The 22,668-nt window shown below is 41.6% G+C and overlaps 3 protein-coding genes across 6 annotated transcripts; 1 reads left to right on the top strand and 2 right to left on the bottom strand.

The window, feature by feature from the left end:
• The first annotated feature begins 492 nt into the window (after positions 1 to 492).
• On the top strand, positions 493 to 4,824 carry LOC115686757 (FHA domain-containing protein PS1). Its single transcript, XM_030612152.2, has 7 exons — positions 493 to 943; positions 1,132 to 1,373; positions 1,489 to 1,575; positions 1,710 to 3,245; positions 3,352 to 3,487; positions 3,575 to 3,942; positions 4,112 to 4,824. The coding sequence occupies exons 1-7, from the start codon at positions 595 to 597 to the stop codon at positions 4,355 to 4,357; spliced, it is 2,964 nt and encodes a 987-aa protein (XP_030468012.2). The 5' UTR covers positions 493 to 594; the 3' UTR covers positions 4,358 to 4,824.
• A 356-nt stretch (positions 4,825 to 5,180) lies between these two features.
• On the bottom strand, positions 5,181 to 8,221 carry LOC115686758 (protein SENSITIVE TO PROTON RHIZOTOXICITY 1). Of its 2 annotated transcripts, none has more exons than XM_056308941.1 (2): positions 7,798 to 8,221; positions 5,181 to 7,046 (listed from the first exon to the last, which is right to left on the bottom strand). In XM_056308941.1, the coding sequence occupies exon 2, from the start codon at positions 6,996 to 6,998 to the stop codon at positions 5,403 to 5,405; it is 1,596 nt and encodes a 531-aa protein (XP_056164916.1). In that variant the 5' UTR covers positions 6,999 to 7,046; positions 7,798 to 8,221; the 3' UTR covers positions 5,181 to 5,402. The 2 variants fall into 2 exon arrangements, with proteins under 2 accessions (XP_056164916.1, XP_030468013.2); XM_030612153.2 differs by having other exon boundaries at positions 5,181 to 7,028; positions 7,798 to 8,220.
• A 1,048-nt stretch (positions 8,222 to 9,269) lies between these two features.
• LOC115686803 (tetratricopeptide repeat domain-containing protein PYG7, chloroplastic) lies at positions 9,270 to 14,311 on the bottom strand. 3 transcript variants are annotated; one of them, XM_056308942.1, is made up of 6 exons: positions 14,117 to 14,311; positions 13,650 to 13,705; positions 12,331 to 12,623; positions 11,612 to 11,758; positions 10,544 to 10,867; positions 9,270 to 9,539 (listed from the first exon to the last, which is right to left on the bottom strand). In XM_056308942.1, the coding sequence occupies exons 1-5, from the start codon at positions 14,248 to 14,250 to the stop codon at positions 10,586 to 10,588; spliced, it is 912 nt and encodes a 303-aa protein (XP_056164917.1). In that variant the 5' UTR covers positions 14,251 to 14,311; the 3' UTR covers positions 9,270 to 9,539; positions 10,544 to 10,585. The 3 variants fall into 3 exon arrangements, with proteins under 3 accessions (XP_056164917.1, XP_030468068.2, XP_030468069.2); XM_030612208.2 differs by lacking the exon at positions 9,270 to 9,539 and having other exon boundaries at positions 10,404 to 10,867; XM_030612209.2 differs by lacking the exon at positions 9,270 to 9,539 and having other exon boundaries at positions 10,404 to 10,867; positions 13,650 to 13,701; positions 14,117 to 14,252.
• Positions 14,312 to 22,668: the final 8,357 nt, after the last annotated feature.

The following is a 22,668-nucleotide window of genomic DNA, read 5'->3' as shown; positions in this document are numbered from 1 at the left end:
TTAAGTTCAATTCCAATTCTATCTTGAATTTTGTTTGTTTGAATAAAAATTCCCGATTTTTCACTCTATTCCCGAATTTACCCCCGCATCAAAAAATCGCCATTATTTCCTTCAAAATTATCAACATCGGAGCCGGCTAGAGAGGGTCATTATCAAAACCCGAGTCCTGATGAACACCCTCACTTTCGAATGAAATAACATCAATCTCCTGATGTTGATAATTTTGAGAAAACCAATGGCGACTTTTGAACGCGTGGATAGATTTGAGCTTAAAAATTTGAGGTTTTTGGGGAATTAATAAGTCCTCTCACATGCAACAAAAATTAGGGAAGAAAGAAGCCGGAGCCGTTAGAATCGAGTGAAAATTCCAAACGGTCGCCTTTCCCAAGCATCCCGCGATTCAAAAATCAAACCTTTTCCCCCTCTCTCTCTCTCTCTCTCTCTCTCTCTCTCTCTCTCTCTCTCTAAAACTCGGCAACGATACTTCACAAACCCACACAGCCACAGCCACCATATTCCATTTCCATTCTCCGCGACTCCTCTCTCCCTTCCCTGCAGTGCGGAATCGGTCGAGCTGCCGAGGCCTCGGCGACGATGGCCATTCGCGGCGAACACCCGAGGATCGTCGACGGCGACGAGCCCCGGATCCCGGTGTTCACCGTCCTCAAGAACGGCGCCGTCCTCAAGAACATCTTCGTCGTCAACATGCCCCCTCCTCCGCCGCCGCCGCCGCCGCCGGAGGAGGGCCTCGCCGGTCCGGAACCGGCCGGGCATCGCGCGGATGCGGAGGTCGCGGGCCGGGAGGGCCGAGACGAGGTGCTGATCGTCGGTCGGCACCCCGACTGCCACATCATGTTGACTCACCCCAGCGTCAGCAGGTTTCACCTCCAGATTCATTCGGATCCGTCGCGGCGGGCGCTCTCCGTCGTCGACTTGTCTTCAGGTATTATCATCGATTGCTTTTCTCTTTTCGTTTTTGGCACCAGAGGTAGGTTGCTGCATGTAGAGGTTTTGTTCCGCGGGAGATAGCGGCGGGTTTCGGCTGTTAGGGCAAACCGTCAGTTGAGTGCGCGAGCGCAAATGCGGACTCGGATGTCGAATTGTTCATTCTGATGGTCTTTTCGGGTTTAGTGCATGGGACTTGGGTTTCCGAGAAGAAGATCGAGCCTGGAGTTGTTGTGGAGCTGAGCGAGGGCGATACGTTGCGTGTTGGCGGGTCGAGCAGAGTGTACAGACTGCACTGGGTACCTCTGAGCCGTGCATATGATTTTGAGAACCCGTTCGTTTTGGCGTTGGATGCATCGGGTGCTGATGAAGAGAAAGAGGAGGAAGACTTGATGATTGATGAAGGAGAAGTAGAAGAGGAACGTGAGGTGTGAATTTCGGCTTCATTCTCTCGACATTCAGAAAAATGCACGCCAGTTGTTTGTCATTATTTCTATGTAGTCCACACTTTCGTTTTCTCTTCCTTTGTTGATTTTTTGATAGGATGACTATTCTTTGGAGATTGGATGCGAAGACGATGACGACTTGAAAAGCTCATTTGTCCTGGAAGATGAGGAGCACATGTATCAGGTGATAATCTATGCTTGAAATGATACTTGCTTTAGAGAAGGGCATAAAATATTTGATAATCCATCGAAGAAGTCTGACTGTTGTTCTTTCCCTCGAAGTCGACTGTTCTTCTTACTTATTCTGTTTGTGAACAGGACTCCTTCCATGATGAGAATAAGGGGATACACTCACCCGAATCATTGTCGAAAGGCGTTGAAGCTCTAGCTCTCGACGATTGTGAAGACATTCCTGTGAAGAACCAGAGTCCATCACAATTACCAATTCCTGAGAATCTATATGCTTCAACTTATGGTGAAAAAGAAACTGATACAGGATTAGGTTCAAAAGCGGCCGACGATTTTTTCATGGCTGCCGAGTTTCTCGAAACTGAGCCTATGAATACTTCTTCGCCTTTTAGAATTTTATTTGACAAAGACAACCAGAAGTTCAATGAAGAAAAATGGAGTGCAGAAGTTGGCATTGCCACTGAATTTGTGTCTGCAGACGAAGGAAGCATAAGGTCAGGGCATGATGATCTGGAGAACCGTTTAGTAGCTGAAGCTTTTGAAGAAAGCAAGTGCACCCTATCAATTGACAGTGAAGTAGGAGACAGCTTAAGCCATGCTTCTGCTCCTTATCCCCATTCATCCTGTCCAGAGATTTTTTCAGAAATGGAAAATCAACAGTTAGGGCAAGAGGATCATGCAGAACAACCTTTTAATAAATCGGGATCACTTTCTTCTGAAGGAAAGAGTAGGACCCTCAGGAAAGAGCGGAAATCCTCCACAGCCATGTTGATAGATGATGCAGGACCTAGAAAAGGCTGCAGTTCTGCAGTTGAAATTCCTGAAGAAAGCCAAAATCAAATCATACATATAGACAACCAAGAAGGTGGGGATACTTTGAGCCATCACTTTGCGAAGTCTGTAGTGGATGCAATAATGTCATCTGAGTCTGATAGGGAAATCCTATTGGAGACCACTGATCAGCATCTTAATAATGAGAACCAGATGCCACAATATGGATCTGTTACTGAGGGACTGTCTGAAAGTGGTCAAGAAAGCACCCCTTTAAGACAGTATTGCACAAAATCAAAATGCTCGAGCATCTGGTCAAGAAGAGGGAAGCCTAGTACTGTACTGCAGCTTCAGACAAACAGAAGAAAAGGAATTACTAAAAGTGCTGCTACTGCTTCTAGAAACAAGCAACACAACCAGGAAAATAACGAAAACCAATTGAGTGGGGTTCCATTTTTCGGTCTAGATGGGGAGGAGGAAGAGATATTTACCCCAGACAAGGAGAACTTAACACCAGCCCGGCTACTTAAATCTTTGAAGAAGATAAGCAAGATGGAAGTAGCAGAGGCTAGACCCTCAGATTCATGTAAAAGATCCTCTTCAAAGCTTTCTTCTATCACCAATACCTGCAATGAGGAGGATGTTTTCTGCTCCGATAAAGAGAATCAGACCCCTGAGGTTCTCAGAGAGCAGAAAATGGCCAGACCTGCCGCTGCAAGTTCTTCAAGACTAAGAAGAGAGTTGGGCTTGAAGCAGGGAGCAGAAAGGTCGGCGTTTAAATCCTTGAATGTTGGGTCCAGAGGTCAATCAACAGCATCTGGAGGTGCAACGAAAAGTGGTCTTCCTGTTGATGGTGTTCGAGCAATGGGAAGGAAAGTCTCTGGTTTGTCTGCTGTAAGTTGACACAAAATTTTCTTTAGCTTTGAACTCTGTATTTTCTTTCATCTTATTGACCAAAGTTTCCGTGAGTACACATAAATAATAAAAGGGTATTTTGCAGAACAAATCTTATGGTGAGCCGAACAAGAATTGGATCATGGTTGTTGATACTACCTCTATTCTCAACAAGGAGTCGAGGAAGTCATTGCAGCTTCTGCAGGGTCTGAAAGGGACTCAGTTAGTCATTCCACGAATTGGTAAAGATTGTATCCAACTTCTTAATACTCGGTTTATTGTCCTGAAACCATGAACTTAACAAATTGCTACAATTTCCCCTTTATCAGTCATAAGAGAGCTGGACTGTCTGAAGCGACGCACTAGCCTGTTCAGAAGAACGACTGAGGTCTCTTCAGCTTTAGAGTGGATAGAGGGTGCTATGGTTAATTTGAAATGGTGGATTCACGTGCAGAGGTCCATAGAGGGAGGAATGTCAATTGCGCCAACACCTCCTGCTACTCCTCATTGTATATTTGGCGATGCAAGTGAGACTTTTAATGCTGCTACACCCGGGGGGAGTGTAATGGATATCATTTCGCCAACCACAGAAGACCACATCCTTGAATCTGCACTCTTCTATAGGAAAACCAACCCCAATGGACAGCTCGTCCTCCTTAGCAACGATATCTCGCTTAAAATTAAAGCCATGGCAGAGGTATTGCTCTTGCATATGCCCGCATCCCTAACGCTCAAACACATATGCATGTGTGTGCACATTCATTCTCACTTGCTCACGCACTTATACTCCACAAACATGCACATGTGCAGCTATCGAAACATTAGAAAATAGTCCAACTTTAACCGAACTTTGCTGCTTGTTTCAGGGTTTACTATGTGAGACTGCTCAAGAATTCCGTGAGAGTTTGGTGAATCCCTTCTCTGATAGGTTCTTGTGGGCAGATAGCTCTCCTAGAGGACAGACTTGGTCGTGCTTGGACGATATCGTTCTGAAAGAGAAGTACTATTCACGCCCGTCAAAGAAATCCGCACGAGGAGAAGGTCTGAGTGGGCTGAAGCTCATTCTTCTGCACAATTCTCAGTACGGGCAGCAAATCCGCTCGGTTGGTTGAGCATCACTATCGTTTTTTTGAAATCTCCACACTTTGCATTGCCGTGGATGCATAATGTGCCTTTTCAAAACTTACGAGCTAAAAAAGAATTTCACATGATCTTGTCGGCGCATTGTCATCATAAACCATTTATCTTCCATGTCTGTGTCTCAAGACGACTCTTCTGCTGTGAAAGAACTGTGAAGCCGTTTGCCGCAATGCAAGTGCCTTGGCTGGCCATTTTTTAGTATCCGAATCGACCTCAAGCACTCTATTTGGCAACTAGAAGGAGAAAATGAGCAAACTTTAGAGCTAATTGCTACCTAGCGCTTCTAGAACATCGATGAGAACCCGGATGGGTGTTGACGAGCTCAATGTCATTATCCAGCAGACTATTATTTCATAGCAACCGTGCAAACGAAAATGCCTATACACCCTGTGGGTTATGCTATTTTCGTGAAAAAAAAGGCCAGTAATTTGCAAATCTATCTCCCGAAAATGATGTCAATGCAGCAGAAAGTAGATAGAGAGTCCGTATCCCTATCGGCAAGTATATCATTTGATCAAATCATTCTTTGTCTTGTCTAGATTGAATGTGTGGTGGAACCTGTCACACCGCGCTACTTTAGATTTAGACAAACGTCTAGATGTGATCAAGCTTATGGTTACACTAATCATCGTGATTCACTCATGAGGTCGGATTGTAAAGAACATTACCGTAACCACTAGGATGACATTAAAGATGTCGAATGAAATTTACAATAGCTTCTAGCATAGTATTTTCTGTCAAACGCATGGATGAAGGAGCAGATTACAGACAGAGAGAAGACAATATATTAGAAGGTACAAGGAAAAGTAAGGGGTGCAATTGGATTCACAGGAAATGAAGCACATCTCTGACCCTCACAACATCCGAAATCAATCCAACAAACCATAGAGTACAGATGAAAGCTATTGGTAAACAAGAATTTATTAAAGCTCAGTCAATAAAATCAGGCCACCTCCTTCTACAATTGCGAAAGAAAGCTGAAACTCACAAACCCTGGTGCATGCTTGGCCAACACCGTTACTCTAGATTATTAGAACTCGACTGACCTCCATTTTTCTGGGGGTAATTACAAGACGCTTGAAGGAGAAATGAGAATGCGCCTTCCGAATCATCAAAAGCAGATCGTGTGAACTCATTAAACCCACCAAAGTTACTGGCCTCGAAGTTCAAAGGGGAAAAGAAACTCGACGGGTCATCGACATTCCCTTTGACGTCCTCCATGATGTTCTGAACTCCACCCGAACTGGGAGTGCTGGAGCCGAAATTGAAACTCACATTACCAACTTTGTTCGTGTCTTCACTATGTTCTCCTTGCAAAGATTGCTCAGTTGCTCCCTTATTCTCGTCAAGGGGAATCGCTGGGGTGTGGCCTTGGAAGAGAGTGATGTGTCCAAAAAGTTTGTCTTTCCTGGAGAATGTAGTGCCGCAGGAACAAAGCCATTTATCCTTCCCACAGTGCTTCTCATGCGTTTTAAGGTCCGCGATGACCGAAAACTTCTTGGTATTGCAACGGCTGCATGTATAGCTTTTGTCACAGTGGGTTCTCTTGTAATGATTTTTGACGCACAATATCGTCTTCAGAGGTTGAAACTTTTTATGATCCTTGTTGCGCTTACAACCCGCATATGGACAGGAGTACCTCTTAATAAGCATCATTTCGGAACCAGCTTCCTTGTGGGGTTTCGCAAGTGCTGCCGGCGTTTTGTATTCATCCCCATGACCTCTCATGTGCATGCGTAAATTAGCATCCCTCTTAAATCCCTTCCCACATATGGTACAAAAGTGAGTATGTGGTGCAAGGATTTCTTCTTTCTCTAGTTGTAAGATCTCAAAGGAACCCGGAGGAAGATTTTCCCCCTCATCACCATCTTCATCATCTTTTGATTCATGATCCTCCATATTATCGGTACCAGAGTGACCCATTGGATCCACCTGGTTAGACTGGTCGGGGTCTTTGTTTCCGCCTTGACTTGGGAGCATAAGATTGCTGTTAAGACCAATTCCAGATCCAGAATTATCTAAAATCCCACCAAGCTGACCCAGCTGCCTGATGGGCGGCGTGGATGCAGAAGAAAGGGAGTTCTTCACTGATGGTAGGAGACTACCAGCAGTAGAGATCAGCTGGATGATTATCGAAGTGAGATCGGCAGTTATGAGTTGCTGTTGCTGTGCCACAAGCTCATCCGGTCGTCCCAAAACTGGTCCTCTCCTTCCAACAATAACGTGCACTAAATCCTGAAGCTGATGGATCTTCTGTTCCAGGAAGGAGAGATTATTTAGCATCGCTTTTGGGTCCCACTCTTGCGTCTTACCAAGTTGGAGCATATCATTCATCTGGACACCTCGATCTTGACTGGTGGGTTTGCCAGGAAGAGATGGCTGGCATTCAGAGGGACGATTAAATTCAGAGAAAGGAGGTTCGATCCTCATGCTGTAATTTGAGATTGAAGGATCTTGATCTTCCTGCTTGTGCTGATTCTTGCGTGAGGCAAAATTCAGGAATGGTGTTTGCCGACGGTCTGGGGGAACGTGCCTGGGTAAATCATTCACAGAGGAAGGCTTTCCCCAGGTTTGAGCACGTAAAGTCTCTTCGAGATCCATCTTTAAGTCCATCAGGAATTGAAGATCACCGCCAAATAAAAGCTGACGACCAGAGAATTTCTGTTAAAATTACACACAAAATTGTCTTTGAAAAAGCATCGATGCAAACAAAAGAACCAAATCATGTTTGCGCAAGTAGTAATCCCGTTAAACATACGATCCGGGGTTCACAAAGAATAACTTTCTGTTGGAAGGGCAATGCTAGCAAGAATCTGATCCACAATTCATTTCACGCATTTGACCTCACAGTCTCTCCAGGCACATTTTCGCAAATCAACTAATCACAGCGAAAAACCAGCATCTCTCCATCAAACAAATCACTTGTCGTCTCGAACTTAAACAACCCTCTGAAGCATATGAAGCACCCTCCAATTCAGTGTAGTTTGAACTCGAATTCATTCTTTTTTTCACTCGTAACCCCAAATAACAGACCTAATTAAACTCAAAATTATAAGGAAAATTAGCAACTCCTCTTAATGTCCATGAAGCACTTGGGAGATCCAATATTTCATTTCCAAACAAAATTAAAATTTTAACAAAATCTGTACGGTGCTGATATCGATAACCCAAAAACCCAGAAACAACGAACTCACAATCAAGATCGATAGATGAAACAGCAAAACACTTCATAGAGCTCAAACACCGCATGAATCCTATAATCCACGCAACCTCCAAAGACACAGAACAGAGCGTGCCAGGTCCCAGATAAGAGGAAGGAACAACCCCCACAAATATCAAACAGCTAATCACATCAGGAACCCAGGAAGAACCCTAACAGGAGATGCGAGTGATGAATGAGAAAAGGACTTACCGGGATTTGAAATCTTTCCCAGATCCTCTCGGTCTCTATTCCGATTCGGGTCGCTGTATTTTCTAGAGAGAGAGCGAGAGGGGGCGCAGAGAAAAGGGTCGTAGCAGCCCAATTCAAGAACTGCTCAAAATCGAGAATGAAAAAGCAGAGCAAAGCAAAGCGAGCACACGCCTTTCGGGCAAAAGCAAAGGACGCAACACACACGAGCTAACGGATTGTGGGTCAAACCCCATCAATCCGGGTCGTCCAAGAAGATGTGTACCCCGCCAAAAACAGACACCAAACCAATCTTGATCAGAAGAGAGAAAACACGAATTTAAGACCCACCACCGCAAGGGGGTCAAATCTGGACGGATTGAATTTTTGGAGGCGAGGTTCGAGGGATGACGTCCGATTGGAGATGAGGGGAAGTGGGTCCAACCACTCTGCTACAGGACAATTCGTTCCTCCTCACCCCGACCCCCACCCCCACCCCCACCCATTTCTTTCTTTATCGGATGCACAATTTGACCAGTTTCTCTCCTTTATTTACTTCCCTTGTTTAAGTCGTGAGTGTGCGCAATAGAATAACGCTAATAATTGTGGGGGGGCGGGGAGACATCATAGCGCTGCAGCTTTCTTTAATGGGGGAGGAGGTGCGTGGAGTGGAGGACTACCAGGAAGCTACGCCTCTGCGACGTTCAGCGACTGTCTCCCTCCCCTCCCTCTCTCCCTCTCTCTCTTCTCTGTGCACTTGTGACAGCTGCTTCCACGAAGGCGGGTCGTGTTCCATGCATGGAAGCGACACCAAGAACATGTGCGCGAGACTCATCTTGCAGCGCGGAGGGCCATAAAGATATTCAGCCTTGGGTCAACTGCTGACTTTACAGGAGGAGAGGGAGCTTTCGGGAGTCGGAACTCGCTGGTTGACCGGTGGAAGAAGCTTCATAACGTGTTTCGGCGTAACTTGGCGTTACCCTGTTTTGGCTTCCTGGCGTATGACCTTTCAGGACGCTATAGAAATATTTTTACGCGACTTTGGATAGTGTTCACATATATATCTTGGAGATTTGAAGTGTTCTAACGTAGAACTTACTTGCAATCGGTGGCCCGTGATCACGAATTATAAGACATTTTAAACGTCAATAGTGCTATGGTTCACACCAATTAAAACTTGGACCTCGTCCCGTGACCGCTTCATCGGCGATTCTACCAAATTTATGTTTTTGTTCCTTTGTTTCTCTCTCTTTCTTTGGTCAAGGCTTGGTGACGCCAAATGGGCGCTCCATCAACTCCACGAGTTTGGCTAAGTGGTAAGTTTAGCCACATAAGCGGCCATTTATCAGATTTTCTTTAGAAAATCGACCATAAACTGTCTAAGTACATCACAAAATTCATAGATAATTATAAAAAACCATGCATCCAATAGATAAAATTGAAGTTTGGTAACCTCACATTGCATGAAATGACCGCCCGATAAAATTTTTTAAGCATTCACAAAATCTAAGATATTGTTAGAATTATGATTGTAATTATAATTATTAGCAATCCCTGTCTCATGGGAAGGATACTGTCTATCTCTAGTAAGCAAGTTGTCAAATTGATGGCGCAAAACCAGAGAATGCGGGCGAAATAGTCGCGCTGCAGTCAGAAGCATGGTGTGGATACAATGGCCAAGTGAAACCCACTTGCAAATTAGGGCCGTGGAAGGTTGTCCCACTCCCACCTTGGTCAAGATAACCTTGGCCGCGATGTCCTTCAAACTACAAAAACAAAAGTAGTGCCGAAGTAGCAACATATTTGGCAAAGTGTGATGTGCAGAGCTTGATGGTGTCTCGACTTTTCTGCACAATCCTTCGTCCTTTTGGATTTAAGTTTCAAGTGTGTGTGTGTGTGTTGTGGTTATTTCAAGATGTTGTAAAAGCTACTTAGAAGGTGTCTCCACACAGCAGATTTCATATTCATGTACAAGAAAACAAAGTAGGTTTTATCAATTGTTCTTAAGAAAACCTCAAGAGCACCCACAAAATTCTGCCCCAAAAGTCAGTTTTGGAATAGTATGGCTTTTGTGGTGGCCCAACGCTTGTGAAATGAACTTTGAACTTCACAACAAGACGACAGTATGAATCAATGTTGAAACGCTAAAGAACCCAGAAAGAGGGACAACCGATGCGAGAATTTGCGAGCGGCTGAATGACACAATATGACTTTTGAGGCCACTCTTCAGACCTTCACGCAAACAAGCTTATCTCTTTTCCTCGAGGTCAAATTACTGACATCAATGGCCTTCGCTGATTAAGAAAGATGGCATTTCACAAGCCTGTTTTGTTGGACGCAGCCGCCCCGAAACAAAACAAGCATTTCAAAGTGGTGACACATGCAGTGACGTTAAGTGAGAGACTACAACCTTTTACAATCACATATGTTGAACTAACTTTCTGGCCAAAAGAAGAAAGGGAATTTTTCTAACACTGCTTACTGACAAAATCATTCAGGATGCCACCCAAACTTTTGACTTTGAAATCATATAACAAAGAGAGTAGGTCACCAGAAGCTGCCACCCATTACAAACATTCTGATGTGCCAAGATAATCGCTTAATCCTCCCAATGACTCAAGTGTGTGGAGGATTTTAACAGGAGGCAAAACCACTGGATTTAATCCCTATGATATGCTCACAAATTTAGGGTGGCGGCCCTTTCCGTGTCAAGAAATACTATGTGCCCAAAATTAGATGACATCAGATGAATTGAAGATAAAGATCATACCAACTCATAGAAAAAAGCCGACTTTGGTCCCATCAATCACAATCATCTTTCTTTTGATTTCACGGGAACTCCTTTGTACATGGTCACACGTTCTTTTAACGCATCCCGCCGTGGTCTAGCTATCTTATTGGTAGGGTCAAAAAGCAGCACCTCTTCAAATGCCTTAAGAGCAGACTTCAAGTCTTTCTTCTTTTCATATGCATCACCAAGGTTATTCCAAGCTGTCACATATCCTGGTTGAAGCTTCACCGCTGTTTCAAATTGTGTAATTCCTTTCTCAAGCTTGCCATCTCGAACATAACTAACACCAAGGGCATTGTATACCTGACATGTGGACACCAAATTACATACCCAGAAAATGGGTGAGAAGAGGCGCACTTTATCTAGATGCCCAAGGAATTATGATTAATGTCGAGAACCTCTGATTTATTTACTCATTAGTTTGAAATCCAAGCTTCTACTCTTGTCTATGTGATATATATCAGCATAACTTGCACAGAGCTCAAACGATATCTAATAATCAGGATGAAATGGAATATGTGTACATGCAGGCCATGACGTAAAAGCTTACATGTCAAATGAATGTTTCCTGGAATCAGTTGATCCCACAAAGAGTTAACAGAGAGGATCTCTAGTTGTGGAGTGTCTATTTTGGGGAACAGTACAAAGCTTTGGAGTGCTGCTATGAAGAAAGCATGAAAAACCTATCATAGAAAAGGCTTTTGTTCCCTTGTATGCATCTTTAAAGTTAATCTTTCTCCACTAACCTGCCTCTCTTACATGAGCTTCTACTCCATTCTATTTTCAAGGGACGACAACTATTCAAAGGAAGGTTATACATTATAGAAAACTTCAAAATTAAAGCAAAACCAGAAGCTCAAATAGATGACTTTGTCTCTATAGCCTCTTCTAATCGTCATGTAACCAAGACCTTGGTAAGATTCCAATGTCTCAAAGAACCAACAGGAAAAAACACACACACACAGAAGGATGGGAGAAGGAAAAATATTGTAGTTAATAAAGAACCAAGACTTATCTTTCCATTTAAGTATTACAATGACCTAGTACCTGTGCAAGATCTTGATCATCTCCATCCCATTTTTCAATTGCCTGAAGCAAGTACTTAGTTGCAGCCGGGTAAACTTTCCTTCTTAGCATCACTGCACCCAGTTCAAAGAACTCAGTTGCACTAGCATCACCACTTCTTACTTGTTCCTGTTGTATAAAAAGAGAAGATAATAGGATGATCCTCTGCAAATAGCCAAAAAGAAATGAAAAAAGAAAACAGAGGATGACATCTGTACCTATATGCTCAAAGACAAGCAAGTCCCAAGAGTAATATGGCATGCCACAACAGTTTCTAACAAATTGCTCCCGAGCAAAACAAATGATACTCAGACTAGAACAAGAGGTGCAGGGGCCTGGTAGTGTGCCGGTGTCTCACTTGTCTAGATGTAACACGTGTGGACTGGGCATAAACGTATATAAGACTAGAATACTATCCAGCAGAAATGAACAAACATTAACTAAGTATTCTCAAAAGAAATGAATGTATGCACAACATTATAATTTTCTAGTGAACATATGATGCTTTAGTATTGTTGCAGATTTATAATTATGTGATGTTTGATGTGAAATCAAGTGTCACCATACCCATCCCATCCCAATTCCACGTCCTATGGACGCAGTTACCCAACCTCAATAAAGGAGTCATGCATCAGAGGCCTCCATTATGTGCATAAATGTCATGAAACTGTCTAGGACTGAACTGTGAAAAAAAAATTTACCTGCAGCTCTTTAGCGGAAAGGTCAAGTTCTCTGCGGACTAAGACCTGACGGATGACAAAGAAAGAACCCACACCAAGCAAGGCCAATAACAAAAGCAAATAGGATAGTTGGATTCCCAATTCAAACAACTCTCCAATCTCATAAACAGCATTTATTTGAATAGTTTCACTTGCATCTGCAACTTGTGCACAAGCCAACCAAGAGGGAAGTCCGACTGAAAGTGCAGATACCCAGACTGATGGCTCCTTCACCTTTAAAATCTTTTCGATAATAAAAGGGTTCTCCAAAGACACTGAAACAAAAAAATAAAAGTAAATAAAAAATGAGATCATCTCTGTAGCTAACAGGAGAGAACCAACGAAAACAAATCACAGTTGAAGAAAGAAACGAGGTATGCGAAAGGTAATGACAGAATGAGACAGCTTATTAAAATTGATCTTCTCAAAGAGATTTACACAAGAACTTGCATCGTGTTAGCACCCAACTACCCTAAGTAACTTACAAGAGAAAAATACCAGGGAAAGCATGATAGTTAGTGGTACAAAACTATCACAAGCCCTCAAGTCATCCCTAAAGGAATAGGAGAATCCACGGAAGATGAGGGGAAAAATGTTTGCAGCTTAAACAGTTACATCAGTGCACAGACAAGCGGATCCAGGTAGAGTCCAGATAGGCACTAAAATAACCAGACGAAAACTGTAAGATGTAGAAAGACTTAATAAGTGATAGTTAATTTTTCTGAATTACAAGTTGATATTGTTGTTTATCTTGACGAATCTGCAGGAGCATTGCTGGTGACTAGGTCATGGGTTCCGTTTTGTCATCCGAAGAGATTACTGCTCCAAATCCATAAACAGGGTGAAACTTGTTTGCACAATAGATGGAAATTACACCGATGGTCAAAATGTATCTCCATCAAGTATAACACACTGCATTTGATCCACTATGGCCATTTAAAAGATATTTCAAATGGAATAACCTTGTACGTAAAAGATAGCAAAAGTATGCTACTCTTAAGTACGCTATTACAACCATTAGTCCCTAAGCTCTGGAATCATCCCAAATATTTTTGAATCAGCAGAATTTCACGTAAAGACTGCCCTGTATTCAAACAGAAAGTGAGACCTACAAGCCCCAACTTGTCCCAACATCAGTGATGAGCAAGAGCCATATATCCGAGGATGAATCATGACACTAAACGTGGTATTTAGACTGATATTCAGGCAGACAGTGTTCTGAAAATATAGCAGCGCACAGTTCCAATATCTCAAGTTCTTGATTCTTGGCAATAAATTTGGAAGATAGAAAGAAGCATTACTCTTCAGCCGCGGCAATGACCGTGATTCTGCCGTCAATTCCCTTTGACATATCTGCCTTCATCCACAACAGATGCAAAAAAAAAAATAAAAAAAAATCAACAGCTTTTATGCAAAGTGAAATTACTCATAGTTCACTATGGATAGCAAACGAGGGCATCTAAGATATAGCGAGACTTGGATGAAGAAATGTTCTTATGCTGTTTAAAATGCAAAATAACAATGTTAATCAAAGATATAGCAACGATGACTTCGCCAGTACAAGTATTTTCCATAGTCCAACCAAAAACAAGAAACGCAACGTTAGAGGGAATGCTGAAGTAGCCAAGAAATCACAATCACGAGACGACCCAAAATGGGCGTGACTAAAATGAGTTGCAGAGGCCTTAATTCGAGAGCCCTTGTGATGCCAAGCTCGTAATTACACAGTAGAAAATGGTATCGAAATTTGCGTGCTAAACTTCATTACCTGATTGTTCTTCTGAGTCTGGTCTTCAAGAAGGTCGAGCGTGAGAGGATTGAGGAATGGAGAGGTGGTATCCGGTCGGAGATGGAGGAGAAGGAAGGAGAACGGGAGAGGGATAAGAGAGCACGGTCCGCCATGGGAGCTTCAGCAACTGCGGGTTGAAGCAGAAGGATACGGGCCGCGAGCCATTCAATTATCAGGCTCTCAGTATATTTTTATTGAAATTCCAATTCGACCCCGTTCTTTTTCTTTTTTCGTATTTGTAACGTGTTCTTTTCCCTTGGTTTTTATCATTTTATGAGTGTGTATCATTCACATTTGGCTCTGCGAAGCGGTGAACGGATAATTTGAAAAATATTTTCCTAAAAATGATATCTTATATCGATTGAAATAATTAGTCGATAGAAAATATTTTTATTATCAACAATAATTATTGTCTAAATATTTTCGTGGACAACGGAAATATTTTCGTTCGTTTATTTTTGTAAGCGATACAAGTGATTCTTCTTTGGAAAATGTTTTCCAAATAATTCACTTTCCAAAAAACAAATGGAGAGTTTTTATTAAGATCACAATTGTAAGTTGAAATTCTAATTATAACTGAAATCTTTAATAGGTTTCTCTCAAATCAAATAAGTGTTTTGAAGCAACTATTTCTTACTTTCAAAAGGATATAGCTCCCATAATGTATTTAGTATACTTTCATAAGCAAAGAGCTATTAAAGTTTATATTAAGAAGGGTTATCTTTTTGCCCATGGCTAGTTGCCGGCCATCGGCCATAGGTGATGGTTTGCAAGGGCCCCTTCGCCATATTTGGCAAGACGAGGCAAAGGCGAGGCTCAGCGAGATCGAGCCTCGCCTTTGCTTAGGCAACACCTTGTGAGGCCACCTTGGCTCGGGCGAGAGTTGGCCTCGCCGGGCCTCACTTGGGCAAGGGCAAGACTCGACGAGGGCCACCCTCGTCAAATTTGGCGAGGCCTGGCGAGGTCGCCCTCGCCCAAGCTAGGCTAGTTCTTGCTTGTGGTCGGCAACCGCCCACTGGTGAAAAGAAAAGGGAAAAACAAAGAAAGAAATAAAATCAAAATATTATTAAAAATTTTTCCATGTTAGTGCTGATAGGTCATGCCAAATAGGCCGACTGGCATCCACATCAGCCATTTTCGATTAAAATTGGCTGAATGAACTACATTGGCAATTTGTCAAAAGGTTTAGGACTCAATTGGCCAAATTGAAAGGTTTATGATAGAATTGGCACAAATACAATAGGTTTATGACTTTCATGGCAATTTTTCCCATTTGTATTGATGATGAAAATATTTTTCGTAAATTCACTTTTTAAAGTTATACAAGCATTTATTTTTAAGAAACTATTTTCTGAATCATTTCCGATACGATAAAATCGATAGATTGACAAAAACAATAGACCTCATATGAGGAGAGTAGCACTGAAGTTGTACTGTTACATTTAATTACTCCCACTTTCTACTTGAACTATCAAATTTTTCTTATGCATTTTTTCCTAACCTTGTGCATTTGTTAAACAAGTATAAATTTTTATGCAATTAACATTCACTGAAATGACAAAATACATTTACGATGAAGTATATGAGAATGCAACTTGACCTTGACAAAAAATTAAGATATATGTGCTTACGTTCGCGCTTAATCTAACTTTTATCTAATATGCACGTATTGTTAATTCTCAATGAGGAACTCTTAAGAGAGTTGTTCCATAGTAATTATATCTGTGTCAAAATTGTGTTCGCTAATCCTATAGTAATATTTTGTTTATCAGGTCATCTATGTATTTCCAAACTTATCGCGCAAGAAGGTGGTGATATTTTTCACGGAAAGTAGTTTATTACCAACATTCATTATGTAAATTATCAATTTTAAGCTAGTGATGTCTAGGAATTTTTCAAAATTGTCTTACGAACTTGAATTTTTTGTTCACAAGATTTAAAGATAAGATGCTGAATGCATATCCCTCATGTCACTAATAAAGATGATAAGCACATTGATATAATAAAAAAATCTGTACTTGTATCTTATTTTCTGCTTTTAGATATTCATTAAGAGATTATTCATGATACAACTTCATTAATAATAGAAATGATTTAGTATTCTATCTTCCACAGATAGAAAATATAAGTCTTTTACATGAATAATCTTTCTGGTAGTGTTCTACCACCAGCATTACATGAACATACCAAAAGGTAACTTTTACAGACCTATCAACACAGAGGAAATGTGAGTCTTTTGGCCTTTCTTTACAGAACTGTCGCGACCGACCTTGAACAAAATGATTGAACAGACATAAGGTCACCCAAAATCTCTGTGTTTCAGAGTTGACCACCACGGTCATATGCTTTGTGAGCGATACGGTCCTTGAAGAAGACGATCAAAATAAGAACATAAACAATCTTCACCGCCATGCACGGACCTTCGTAGAACTTATTGAATATGTAAGACAACATGGACAGCCCGATGAGCCTCATCGTCCTCTCCTCCACATAATTCGCGAGTGCCTCTTCATATTTCCTCCTGCGACTTCCCTCTCCATCTTCTCCCTCTTCGACCTCCGAGAGCTTCCTCGATAAGCATCTCGCGAGCACGACCACGTCCTCTAAGCTCGTGCTGCCGCCTTGACCAATGAACGGGCTCATGGCATGCAGCTCGTTGCCTGCGACCATCACGGTCCCTTTCCGGAATCTTCCGTAGACTAAGTCCCATGGTGCGCGGTACCGAACCGCATGCCGACAAGGAGCTCTTGTTGCTTCTCTTTATCTCTGTCATCTCTGCGGGGAAATTCTGGGTCGACTTCAAGTTTAGCATCCTTATCAGTTCTTGATCCCTCGAGATAGTAGAATCTGTCCGCATCGATTTGTGACAGTCAAGCAGATTAACAAGATCATATTCAGGATCGACTCTAAATTAATGTAGACCAAGTAAATCATTTTCAGCAAGATCCCTTAATATCCCTAATACGTTTTTTCTGAATTGAGTGAGGGTCGCACACCATGAAGTAGGTCGACTGCTGCAAGTAATAGCATATTATGTACATACCAGCGACAATTTCATGGTGATTGATTAGCATACTGTAAAATATGGGTTCTGAAAAAAAAAAATAAAAAAAATCAACAAGTCAACAAGTCAACAGAAGCTACAGTGGACTCTCGGCCAAATTAAAAGGAGGCCGAGAGCTCCTTGGCTGAGAAAAACAGAAACAGAAAAGAGGAGAAAGGAGAGGAAAGGGAAGAAGAAGAAGAAAAAGAGAAGAGAGAAGAGGGTTTTGCGCCGCAGGACCTCGCCTAGCCGATTCGACTTGAATCGCAACGCTCGGTAAGTACTCGCGCCCCTCGTTCGTTTGATCGGAGAAGTTTTCCGATTTAGGGTTTAAATTCGGAATTTTGGGAAATTCGAGCGGCGAAGTCTGATTTTTGAGTTGTTCAGCTGCATATTTTTATAGAATTGGTAGTTTATAGTGTTGCGGAGCCGTGGGGTTTTACGGAACCTGATTTGGACTTACGATTTGCTGGATATGAATTTTTGAAGTTGAGTGCGCGCAGTGAACAGTACGCGAACAGTGGTTTTTAGGCCGATTTTCGTCGGTTTTCGGCTCGATTTTGGGGCTGCCAAGTTGGGGTTCATGTAGTGCTCCGAACAAGCTTTCTTTTGACTATAAACTTGCTTGGATTGGAGTTTACTAGAGAAAGTTATGGCGCAATCAAGTTTTGCGCTTAGGCGTTGTATTGTGGGCGATTTTGGATAATCGCGTTAGACGAGCATTTTGAGGGCATCTTTTAGTCGTTATATTAGCATCTAAGCCTAGTTGAGCCGAGTCGTAGTTGAAGTAACATTTTACTCGGTTTTGATACCGTTTTTCGACTTATTGTTAGGTATTCAAGTGTGTCGGCTCGAGAAATCGCTGTAGGTTAGTTTTTCAGCTTTTCAAGGTGAGTGGTACTATTTCTTTTTTGAATTTGTAAACTCATTTTTAGAAAATGATATGTATTAGATATGTTATCATATAAGAAATGGCATTTTGATTACATAAAATTGGATCGAGCATTTGCTGCCATATTGTGCATTTAAAATGAAAGATTATCTTTTGATTTCGGTTTGAATTTACTGAATGCAAATAGGTTTGCGAAACCTTTTGAGAAAGACTCATGAGGAGTTCTTGCATTTGAATGTGGCTTATGAAGGGTTTTATATCGGTTTATGAAATGGTTTATGAAATGATTTCTGGAATTGGTTTTGTAGATTGGTGGATGATATTGTTGTGGATTTTGGTGCTCAGTGTCTCTGTGAACCCAAATGAGGGGTTGTGGGTATGCGCATACTAGTCTAGGATATCCTTGTGGGCCGAGCCACCGGCTTATAGTAGGTGGAGACCTTGCCAAGGGGGGAATCTTGGTCGCCTTTCACGGGGCGTTATCCGTGATCATACTTAGATTTCTGAGCATGAGATTGGCCAATGGAATGGACCATTGGCGTGTGCTTTTCGACGAGATTGGCCAATGGATTTGACCATTGGTTTCTTCTTTGATATTATTAATTGGAATGAGCTTTCCTATTGTGAAAATGTGATGTTTAAAGTAGTATACAACGTATTTTGAACCTGGAGTTGGTTATATGTTGTGTTATTTGAGTTTTTGTTTAGTCTTACAACTGTGTGCATAGTAGGTGCTCGATCTACTTAGAAGAAATGTATTACTCACTGAGCCGTGGTAGCTCATTCCTCTCATCTAACTTGTTTTTCAGGTTCTTCACCGAGACGCTAATAGGCGTGAGAGTTCCGGTGTCGGGGAGAACATTTTGATAGTTGGGACTTTTTGGTATGAGTTACACATGGATGTGGAGCTTAATGTACTTAGCTTTTTTGGTGGATTGTAGTTAACTCTGATATTGTAACCAAATAAACTTTATATCATGTATATATGTGGTTGCATATATTTTGATATCATGTGAGTTTTGGTTATGTTTAGGCTGCGTCCTTTTGTTAAAGGATGGCCGTGTCATGCCCTTATTCTTGTTGAGTTTGGGGTGTGACACATACAATACGTTAGGTCGATAACATGGTATATCACACTTTAATGAACATTATTTAATGGGAGTTTCAAAAGTTTCTATGATTCTTTCATAGTAGTCACGGGGAGAATTGAACTGCATCGTATTTTCATCACTGGGAGTACCTTGGGAGGTCCAAAGACGAGTTATAAACCAATAGACCAAATTATCATTGACTGGGACTGATGCTTATATAACACAGTCCGTCTTGGCAATGGCGAACACGTTGTCGAACTCGTGGCTGTTGGGATAACTGGTTAATCCTCTCACCGCAGATGTGTAGGAAACCTTTGTAGGGTTCATCTCCAGACAGTCCAGCACAACCGAGTTTACCCCATCAAATCCTAGTAAAACCTGCCAAAGATGCATGACGCTTCTCAATGAGATTACTTATTCGAAAACTTCGTGGAATCTAGCTAATGTAGTTGATTAACGAAATGATATCACCAGTTTTCAATAGCAATTAGAGATATTTTTAATGAACCCAAGTTCATATAATATAGTTGAAGTGGAGATAGATATACCTTTGATTAATGACGATTATGGCTGATCTGGTGCCTTTTGGAGCGGATTCCGGAGTTGTGGGCTTCACCTCCATGGTTCGGTTTGGCCCGGCTTATTGTGGTGGTTTTGGTTTCCCGGCGCCTTTTGTGCTGCTTGGGTAGTGCTGCTCCCGGCTGTTCCGGGGCCCTCTTCAGCAGATTGCCGGAGTTTTTGGCGTCGCCCATCCAATCTGCGGCTGGATTGGTTGTCTTTGTCTTCTTATTTCTTTTTTCCATGTTCTTAGCCGTCCTTCGGCTTGTTATATAGTTCCTGCTGGACCCTCTTGACCTTGTATGGACATTACTATGTCCTAATATGGTCATGAGCTGGTTTGGGCTTAGGTTGTACTTGGTGATTTGGAAAGTTATACATATTCTTACCTTACCAAAAAAAAAAAAAAAAAAGATATACCTTTGCTTTTAATGTCGATCCGTTACTAAGTTGAAGCACCGGGAAAGAAGTGACCGGATCAGTCTCTATATACAACACGTGAAATCCAAAACGAATCGTTCCATCGAGCAGATAACTGGCCAAAGCTTCGATGAGCTCATTTCTTTTAATGCATCGAACTTCTCCCTTACTGAAGAATTTCAAATATTGCAAAATCAGTCATTCATGGCATGTAGTATTTGCTCATCTCGGTGTTACCTAGCCCAGTTTGCATCATTCAGTCCATCGACTGCATGGGATGGTAATATCACTGCATTACCTGAGAGGGGCTTCAGTCTCGATAATCATGCCTGATCTGCCGTCAGAGAATATATCTGATGCCTTTAGCTTAACTTGACTAAAATTTTGCAGCCCATTGATTTCTTCTCTTGATCTAAACTCAGTGACTCTTTGAAACTTGCAGTTTGGTTACATTGTGTTAACAACTTCAGCGGGCATCATGGATCATGAAGAGGCTAGGAGGAAGAATGTTGGTGGAAAAGTACTTGGTTTCTTTCACTAGGCTGAGTTAATTTTGCCGATGGATCCCTAATATTTCTATTGTGAGGATTTTGTCGTGTATTTTTGAACTGGTTTTCCATACGGTTCACCTTATTGGGTTTCATTTTTCGTTTAATGGAGCTTTTGATATTTCTTTCCGCCTCTATCCTCTACTGCTATATATGCAGTTGAAAAGATATGCAGTTTGCCTTTTAATTATGGATGTTCTGGTGATTGTCTAATGACATGGTGGTCGTTTGGGTTCGCAGTAAGTGCGGGATTATTGGTCATATGTATGATGTATTAGCCGTGGAATCTTCAATCCCCACTTTTAGTGGGGAGTAGTTTTACTGTTCATATCGACCATTAGTATTTAGAGAAACCTAAGTAATATATAGTTAGCTAAATCAAAAAGAAGCAATGGGTTTTATTAGAACATAGTTGCAAACTTTAATTTCATAATTATCATTCATGTTTTAAACGCATTTCTCCATGGAGGACTTTTCCTCCTTGCGGTCTGAGATTGTTCTGCCACAAGAAAACAATAGCAGGACTCCCCTAGTTGATAAAAACCTAGTTTAGTTTCGAAGGCGACTTTGTGTTAATGAGCGTAAATAAAGCTATTAAAAGTCTATTTGCAAAAAAACATCGGTATTAATTTTTTTTGTGACAAAAATCTTTTGAGATAGGTGATTTTCCTTTGCTGTTTGAAAGGGTCGGGCTTGCAAAATATGAATACTAAAGTAGTTTTGGATTGTTAAATGAATTTTCCTTTACATGGATGATGCATGCTTTGTATCAAATAGGGCAACCAATAAAGAGAGAGTCGTACACTTGAAGAGGCACGGCATTCTTCCTGATCTTGTCGCCGACACCGAGACGGTCAAGTGCAAGCCATCTGTTAGTTCGAATGGTAATGGCGGCTCCAGCTGAACGAAGAGACTCTGAGCTCTCCAACACCTAGCTCTCAATGCCCTTCCTGCATATTCCCTTCTCTCTTAGAAGCTATTGACTATCGAGGTTACTGGAACAAAAAAGCTAGACAAACCTATTATCAAATAATAAGAATGGTAATGACTGAAAGTTATTTTATCTAGCGCATAACTACATGTATCAAGTATGAAAATATCCTTCTGAATGAAGTTCGAATACATTACTTGAAGTGCAACCAACAGAATTTAATGAGTGAAAAACCACGAGCTGAATTTTGAAGTCAAACGACTGGATTTAAGTAGAGAGACCTGTGAAGAGCGAGGGCAGTTGCTAGGCCGCAAATGCCACCACCAACAATAACCACGTCTCTCTCTTCGACTGCATGCATTATCTCAAGTACGTGAATATTGAATGTTTCAGCTACAACTTACAAGCTTCTGTTGATTTTGCATTACGATTAATTGATGAATACGAGTTTCCAGAGGTTCGCGCATATATATGGTAATAACAATAATGGTAATAATACCCAAGGACTCCACTCCCTTTAAAGAATAGCTGACCTTTCAAAAGTCGCATACCATACTGGAATCCCTAAGAGATCATAGTTGACCGGACTGCAATTCTCACCTCCTAGTATTAGCGGGGCGGTTGCACGCATTACTATCCAACTTGCCATATTAGGCCTTGGTTTTGACGGTGGAAATGGTCTCTAGTCTCTATCCAGTACTTGCATAATTGTAGGTTTAGGATGGAGATCCTTGAACAGATCACTCCGTCTCAAGTTGTATCACATATTTAGAATGATACATTTCATACTGAGTGTCGAAAAACTATACATTTGATTCGGTTTGGTGCATAGTGTTTTTCTTTTCGCATAGAGTTAGATTCCAGCTTCTCCGACCAACTCACAGACATCAAGAGGGTATGGTCTACTTGTCCCATATAATACGTTTTCTTATTTCAAAATCATCCTACCGTCATTTGGCCGATTGATAAGGTTTTGACAGGATCAAAACTTTCAGCAGATTACTTTTCTTACTTTTTGCTGGGTCAGATAAAAAATAGGGTTCCTCGT

The sequence above is a fragment of the Syzygium oleosum genome, unplaced genomic scaffold (genome assembly GCF_021117445.2).
Source record: "Syzygium oleosum isolate NSW1041296 unplaced genomic scaffold, Sole_v2.1 Sole_v2.02, whole genome shotgun sequence".
Taxonomy (NCBI): domain Eukaryota; kingdom Viridiplantae; phylum Streptophyta; class Magnoliopsida; order Myrtales; family Myrtaceae; genus Syzygium; species Syzygium oleosum.
The sequence above is the reverse complement of the archived record's forward strand: the minus strand, read 5'-3'. Positions and strand labels throughout refer to the sequence as shown.